The 7,882-nt window shown below is 61.8% G+C and overlaps 1 protein-coding gene across 1 annotated transcript in view; it reads right to left on the bottom strand.

Annotated features, from left to right (window-relative positions):
* Positions 1-3,015: 3,015 nt before the first annotated feature.
* The window catches only part of CNKSR1 (connector enhancer of kinase suppressor of Ras 1), an 8,051-nt gene continuing 3,184 nt past the window's right edge, over positions 3,016-7,882 (bottom strand). The window contains 15 exon segments of the mRNA XM_010576358.1: positions 3,016-3,216; positions 3,300-3,481; positions 3,743-3,866; positions 3,942-4,006; positions 4,282-4,355; positions 4,456-4,527; positions 4,915-4,988; positions 5,091-5,263; positions 5,378-5,408; positions 5,647-5,807; positions 5,895-6,028; positions 6,550-6,635; positions 6,790-6,909; positions 7,325-7,393; positions 7,814-7,873. Of these exon segments, the coding sequence (XP_010574660.1) occupies positions 3,016-3,216; positions 3,300-3,481; positions 3,743-3,866; positions 3,942-4,006; positions 4,282-4,355; positions 4,456-4,527; positions 4,915-4,988; positions 5,091-5,263; positions 5,378-5,408; positions 5,647-5,807; positions 5,895-6,028; positions 6,550-6,635; positions 6,790-6,909; positions 7,325-7,393; positions 7,814-7,873 (1,626 nt within the window).

Here is a 7,882-nt window from a genome sequence, read left to right as displayed (position 1 = left end):
CCGGGACGGAGAAGAAGAGATGTTTTCACCGAGGAAGGAGCACAGGGAGGGCGGCTGTCCCACCGCCGGAGCCCGCCCTGTGAGGGAGCCGGAGCCCGCCGCCGCCCCCCCTCACCTGGCTCCGCCGCCGCGCTCGCGCTGCTCCGCGCGCCGCGACCGTTACAGCCGCGGGCGGAGGGAAAGGGGGAGGGAGTGGCAAAGGAAAAGGGGCAGGACCCTCCCCGCCCGCAACCTATCGGACGCGATTTCCCCGCCCTTACTCCTCGCTCATTGGTTTTTCGGAACGCTGATTGCCCCGCCCCGTAGCTTCGTGGAGGGGGGGACGGCTTCTGGCGGAGGAAAACTGACCGCAGCTGCCACCCGTAGGGCGGGGCCTGAAAAAGAGCGGCACCGGCCCTCTCCCCGCGCCTGCGCAGTGCAGCTGCCGCCGGCGAGACGCTGTGTGAGGGCGGGCGGCCCGGCCCGGCCTCACCGTTGTCCCCGCATTCCCTCACGGGCTCCACCGTCCTCTCAGGGCCCCAGGCTGAGGGGTAAGGCCGGGCGGCGGCCCCCCAGCTCGGCCTCCTCACTCCGCTGGGCCGGAGAGGTCAGGGCTGCCCCTGGGTGCTGGCGGTAGAGTGGCCATGGCGCTGGGCCCTTCCTTAGCCGCGGCCACTTCGGGGCTTCTCGCGTGTGGTGCGGGGTCACCTTCCTTCCCCGGGCAGGGCCCACCCCGGCTGGAGCAGCGGCACTGCTGATACTGAAAAGCCGGTCGAAGAAAATCTCTAAGACTCGTTTTGGAGTTTTAGAAAGCAGGCAATCTTTATTGCAGCGCTGGATGCACGGGGGATAGTTGCACCTAGCGTGCATGCCACAGCTTTAGCACAAACAGGTTATATAGAAAAACTAATTGCATAATAATCAGATTAGTATACATATACATAAAAATGATTGCAACTGATTATCATAGTGCAGCCTACATCCGATCATGTGCAATGAAGGATTCATTTGAGTCGAAGGGCTGCTTTTGCGACCACCAACCCATTTGAAGTTCTTGTTGGCTGTCCTTGAAGTCTTTATTCTTGTCCTTGTTCTTTGATCTTGAAGCTTAACACGGTTTCAATCGCATGTGGTCAGTTTCAACATTGTTCTCATCTAGCGTACAGTCATAAGAGCAAGGAACTGCAAAACTTATGAGTAACTACCTCTACTAATTACTTGGCTATACTTTTGTCTATTGTTTCAATCATAGTGTTAGTATAAGATTTATAATAATTATCTACCAAATCTCACTTTTACAGTCACCTAGCAGCAAACCAGTTTCCACGGCTGGTACAAAATATTAAAACCATCAAAATATTAGACATGCCATACAGAATGTATGGAAATATGCTATCACTGCCGGCAGCGAGGCCTCGTCGGCAGTGGGGACCTGCTTTCTGGTAAGGGGTCTGGCGCTGGCCCCCATGCCTGGGTGCTTCTGTTAGTGGCCATGGCTACCCCACAGTGGTGGGAGTTGCCCAGCTCCCCCCCTGCAACCTCTCCTTCAGGGATGTCCTCTGGGAGAGCTGCGTGGAGGAGCTTGCCCAGCTGGGTCCAGCCTGTCGTGCCCTCCCAGAGGATGTGGCCCATTTCTGGCCCGTGCAGGTGCTGAGAGTGGCCACTATGGGCTTGCTGCAGCTGGGACCCCTGGCGTACACCCTGGCCATGCTGGGACCACGATGATGGGTGTCCCCCCCCAGCATGGCTCAACCTGGTGGCCACCACCAGGCTCCTGCTGATGCTGGTGGGTGCTGTGTACCTGGGTGCTGGAGGAGTTAGCCAGCCCATAGACCCCCCCAGCAGACCACTTCCACCAGGGGACATGTCTCTCCCTGGGCTGGAGCTGCAGAGGTGCTGGCTGGCATCTGCCTGGCCACCAGCTTCTACAGGAAGAGGGGGTTCGTCAAGAAGCCGGACGCTACCCCTTAGGAGGTGGATTATTGAGGCGCTGGGACAGACTGATTCCTGCCATAAGCGTCACAGGAACAATGCTGCAAATTGTGGGGTGACAGCAGCTCCTCAGCCTCCCGCTGTGGCCATCCTGCACCCCTGGGCACCCCTCAGACCATTACTGGGTGGAAGAGTTGGGTCTGTTCCCCATCTTTACCTCTTTTCACTGGTAATTTTTCACTGGAAAGCAAGCTGATGTCAACACTTTTTTTGCCCGTAACTTGATTGTGCTTTAATCCTTAGCAGCGTTTAGCCTCTGCAGCCAAATAAAGAGCATCCCATACCCAGCTGTAGTATGTCTGTGAGGGGCTGCGTGGCACAGGGAGGGGCAGGACCCGTCCCCCCTTTCCAGGCTGACCACGTCTCCTTCCCCCTCCTGCCTCACACTCTCCTCTTGCCCCTTGTGAGGTGCACAACCCCCCACCAGAGCACCCCAGCCCTCCCCAGGGCACCTTCCCCTCTTCATTGCCCTCCCTGGCCTCACAGCATCATTGGAGCCCCATCCGTGTCCCCCCTCCCCCATGGGTGGGTGCCATCACCCCCGAGCTGGACCAGCGCAACCCACAGGGAGAGGAGAGCAGAGCACAGAGGGATGCCACAAACCCTTGAGGATGGTGACACACGGCACGGGTAGGGGCTTGCTGTCACTGCAGGGACATTTCAGTGCCAAGAAAAAGCATGGCACAATCAGCCCTCGTCGACATAGTTTTATTTACAGCAGAAGAGACCCTGGCTGGGATGGCTGGTGGCACCGTGCCGGTGTGCACGGCAGGGGCATGTTCCTCCAGGAAAAGGACCCCGTTACCAACGAGCAGCCAAGGCAAAACATCCCCGAAAAAAGCAAGACTGTCGCTGCAATGTCCCGCCCCGGGGACATGTAGCAGAAGCCACTTCTCCTGTGGCAAATCCATGCTGGGGGCTGAGCCTTCAAAAATGTCATCAATCCCCCCGTGCATGCCCCCAGCACGGGCAAAGCACCCGCTTTGCTCCTGCAGCACCACGATTTTTATCGGCAATTCGTGCCAGAGAGGTCCTGGTGGGGTGTCAGGGTTCGGCTGCCTCTTTAGGGGTGCTGTGCTCAGCCCCGAGCCCCCCGTCGCCATCCTGGCCCTGCTGCCGTGCCCACCACTCCCGCAGCTCCTGGTACAGCTCTTGGTGCTCTTCCTTCCAGCGCGTGAACTTCTCCGAGGTGAGCGCAGCATCGCTGAGCAGCTGCTCCAGAGCCTGCAGCTCCACCAGCTTCGCCTGCCGAAAGGAAGGGCGTGTTTTTGGGGTGGCTGCCTGTGGGCAGGGGGCTTTGGGGGGGTCAGGGGGCTGCGGGGTCCCACCTTGAGCGTGCTCTGCAGGGCTCGCACCACGTGCACCTTCTCGTTGATGTGGGGGTTCTTGTTGCGTCGGATGAAGGACTTGCGGCACTGCTCCTGTGTCAGGAACCGCTGCCGCCCGATGAGGGACACCCCACCCTGCTTCAGGCACTGCATCAGGCACTCGAGATCCTCCCCGGCGGGGTCTGGGTGAAGAAAGAGGGCACCGTAGCAGGGCAGCAGCCCCGAAACCCCATGGGGCTGCCCCCGCGTGTGACCCTGCTCCAAGGGCATCCCGAGACATTACGTGGTTCGCACTCAAATACATCCCAACTTAGGTTACCCCCCCAGCACACACACACACACACACACACACATATATGCAAAAGGGTGGCCCTAACTTTGATTAAAGGGCACACACAAGGTGACAGAGTGAAAGATATCACACCCCCCCCCCCAGCACCTACCCGTGGGCGAGCAGGGCCGGGGGCTGCCCTGGGGGCTGCTGGCTGCGCTGCTGGGTTCGCCGCTGGCTGGGAAGAGCTGGGCTTTCTCCGGGGCATTTGAAGAAGAGGGCAACCTCTTCTTTGGCTGCAGGAGAGACGGGACGGGAGGTAGATGAGTATTCTCCACCCCTTCCCCGGTATGTCCCCTAGGGCCACTCACCGAGTCGCATGCCTGCCTGGGGGACTCATCATCGGGGTCCTCAGCTTCTGTCTCGCTGTAGCAGTCTGGAGGCCATGGGGGAAGACAGTGGGAGTGGAGGGAGTGGGAAGCCCCGGGCTGCCCCTCCCCACCTCTCCCCAGAGCTGAGCATCACCCCAGCCCTCTTCTCAGGGACCATTTCTCACATTTCCCCCAAATCACAGGCAAAGCTCCCAGTGGTCCCACACAGGAGCTGTAGCACCAGGCATGGCTGCCCCACTGGGACCCACGGCTCCCCACAGGGTCCCCATCTCCCATGGGAGAACCGACCCTGTCTCCCACCCCAGGAAGGGCCTGTTACCTTCCTCCCTGTCCGGGACCGACTGGTGGGCCAGCGTGTACTTTGTTTTGGCTGTTATTAGGTGACTGACCCACCTGGGGAAAGAAAGGACGGAGAGACAGACAGAAGGAGGGTCATGGCCAGCCCAGTGTGGTGGGACCAGCACCGGCTGTTGCCCGTTGGCACGTTACTCACATGCTCAAATCAGCCAGTGTTTCTGCGGCGAAGATGAAGGGCTTGTACCTCTGATGGGAGAGCTGGAACACACTGGAGGAGGACAAGCAGGCGGCTGCCTTTGCTAATGCAGTTAGCTGGCACCAGAGCCAGCCCCGAACCCCCATCCAGCCTCCCCCGCACCGCAGCCCCGCTGTCCCAAGCAAGCCCAGGGGTTTGGGCTTTTCCCTGCCTGTTGGAGATGCTGTGGTCCTCAGCCTTGTCCCCAGTAACACCAGTAGTGCAATGCCCATCTTGCTCAGAGCGTGGGCTCCCGTATTGCAAGATGGCCAGTCCTGCCAGCCCCGTGGGGACCCCACCAGCCCCATGGGGACATGCAGGTGGTACCCAGCAGGGCTCATCAGCATGCGCCCTTGGGACAGCATACCCCCTCCTTCCACCACCAGCCTGGAGGTCCATGGTGAGACAGAACCCACTCACTATTTCTTCTTCTGCTCCCTAGTGCTCTCCAGGTCATAGGTGGCCACGTTGATGAGTCCCGCAGCCTTCTCATCCTGCACAGGAGACAGCCGTGTCCACCACCTGCCCCGGCGCTGGGGATGGGAAAGCCCGGCTGCCCCAGGTGGGGGATGAGAACACCCACTGTCCCCACTCACGTTGGGGTGGTGGTACCAGTAGAGTGTGTGGCCCTTCAGCACAAACCAGCACCGCTTCCACTTCTGGGCCATGAAGCCCACGTGGTCCTTCTTCTTCAGGAGCCAGCCATCGCAGTCCACCCGGCCCAGGTCCCGGCACGAGACCCGCCGGCGGCTCAGCCTGGTCGCCACTCCTGCCGGCCGCAGCGAGGCGGGGGGGTGTCAAGAGCAGGGAAGGGGGAGCAGGGGGCAGAGCCCGAGAGAGCCCCCAGCCCCATTCACCCCAGACCTGGCAGGATCCCGCTCACCTTTTGGTCTGTGTCCTGTCTGGGGACTGCCCTGGATGGGGAGACAGAGATGAGCAGTTCGGGACAATTGAGCCCCCCCCGCCAGCAGCACCCCCAGCCCCTTAGGGACCCCCAACTCACACTCCCCGCAGCAGCGAGCTTGGAGAGGAACCCACCCCAGGCATTTCACCTCCCAGCTCAGGCGGGACATGAAGTCCTGCGTGTGCCCCATTGATGTCCCCCCAGCGTCCCCCCCTGAGGCTCAGTGCTCCTCTCCCACCAGCTCTCACCTCCCCAGGGAGCCGGCTGGACTCTGCACCCCCAGTCCCTGCCGTGGGGGCTGGCGTGGGGCTGAGCACTGTGGCACAAGGTCCGGTGGCAGCAAGGGTGCCCAGGGAGCACGGGGTGCCCGATGAGGTGTCACCCTCCCACGTCACCTCCTCCGCAGCACCTGTAAACAGCAAGCAGGGCTGCAACCTCCCATCCCGGGGGGGAGAAATCGCTCCGTCCCCAGATGTCCCCTCCACTCCCCTCCTACCGTGGCCGGGCAGCCCTGGCAGCTCCTCCACGGTCGCCCCGGGCAGCCTCAAGTCCCGCTCTTCCCCTCCGTCCTCTTCGTCAGTGATGAGGTCCGGTGCTGAGTCTGGCCCTGAGTCCAAGTCGGCAGCAGTGCTGGGGGAAAAAGGGATCCCTGAGCTGGAAATCTCTTTGACCGCCACGGGGGTCCTGCTATCAGGGTCCGGCCGGCCCCGCACTTGCTTGGGGCACCCGCAGTTCTCCGTGCTTGAGGAGGAGTGGGGCTGGAGGTGACGGGGTGGCAGTGGTTTGGCACTGGTCCCACCAGCCTCCGCACTCCCCAGCAGGGTCTCAGCCCAGCCCGACAGCTCCTGCCCAGCTCGCCCGTGCTGCCACGGGCTCCGCGCAGGCCTTTCCATTCCGGGAGAGAAGGGTCACGTCTAAATATAGTTTCAACCCCATTAAAACGTTACCAAGTGAATGGATTACAAACACAACTACTTTTTTTTTTTTTTGGTTCCTTAAGACTACTGGCAGCTTCCCGGGCTGCTTGCAGGCAGCCGCCACGCTGCCAGCACCTCTCCCCTAGAAAGAGCTGGGAAGGGGCCTTCAGTGCACCCAAAAACCTCCGTGCTGGCCAGGCTGGGGGTGTCGGGGTGTCAGGGGATGGGGCTCACCTGGAGGTCAGGGACACGGGGCTGCCCGGGCACTCGCCGCTCCTGGTGCCGGGGTGATCCGCGGCATCCAAAAATGCTCCCGGGAGCTGTGGATGGAGCGTCAGGGCCAGCCCGCATCCCACCACGGTCCCACAGAGCTTTAGGGACCACCAAGGTGATGGGAGATGACCAGCTCCAAGCATCCCTGTCTGGTTCCCAGCGCAGCACTGGGGCTGTACTGGGAGTACTGGGATCACTCACCTGCTGCCTGGGAGAGGTGGGTGAGCTGGGCAGGTCGAGGGGGATCTTCTTGAGCACCAGCGTCACCCCGCTCGCCTTCTCCAGCAGCTTCTTCGCCAGGTTGACGCGTGTCCAACCCACCTGCACACACCCCCTGGTGACCCATGGGACACGGCTCCGGCCCCACGCTGCCCCACAGCCACCCGGCCCCATGCACCCTCCCAGCCCCACGGCTCCCGCATCCCCCAAACCCTCCCTGGCCACAGGTCCCACATTCCCCAAATCCTCCTCTCCAGCGGCTCCCGCATCCCCCAAACACCCCCAGCAGTGGCTCCCGCGTCTCCCCCCACCTTTCCCAGCCACGGCTCCTGCATTCTGCGGATCACAGCTCCCGTGTCCCCCCAAATCCTCCTGCCTGCAGGTCCCCTGTCCCCCCCAAATCCTCCCACCCGCAGCCACCACGTTCCCCCCAATCCTCCCAGCCCTGCAGCTTCCCGTCCACGACTTCACTGCCAAAACCAGCACCACCCTCGAGCCCCCGTCCTCCCCGACTCACCACGACCTGCTCATTGACCTGCACGATCTCGTCTCCGGGCAGGATGTGGCCCCCGTGGACGGCCAAGACCTGGGGCAGAGGCAGGGTGGGAGTGGGGTGCCGAGCCCCGGGCATTCGCCCCCCCCACACCCCCTCCAGCTAATCCACACTCAGGAGCTCTCCCAGCTGGGGAGAATAGCGGGGGGGTTAACCATTAACCGGCAGCCTGACCTTGCACAGCACCAGCCGGAGCGGTTGATGGGATTGGGATATGGAGGAGGACTCCTACCACGGCCCAGGCTGTGCTCACTCGTGAGATGAGTTGCACGGTCTCAGCTGCAGGCAGCCACCCCAAGCTCTGGGTTATGGGGGATGGATTAGGGCCCTAAAAGAGGCTTGCGGGATCCGGCTGGATGGGATACAACTGGGGTGGGTGGTATTCCCCATGGCAGGCACTAAAAGGGGGTGACGGAGGGACAGGGTGGCACAGGGTGGGGGTGACCGTCTCACCTCCGAGGTGGCTGCGGACACGAAGTGCAGGCAGGAGCTGGTGGAAGTGATGTTGAAGCCCTGGGGGGG

This window comes from Haliaeetus leucocephalus, unplaced genomic scaffold (genome assembly GCF_000737465.1).
Source record: "Haliaeetus leucocephalus isolate CR32 unplaced genomic scaffold, Haliaeetus_leucocephalus-4.0 Scaffold517, whole genome shotgun sequence".
Taxonomy (NCBI): Eukaryota; Metazoa; Chordata; class Aves; order Accipitriformes; family Accipitridae; genus Haliaeetus; species Haliaeetus leucocephalus.
Note: the sequence above shows the minus strand (reverse complement) of the source record. Positions and strands in the feature narration are given on the sequence as shown.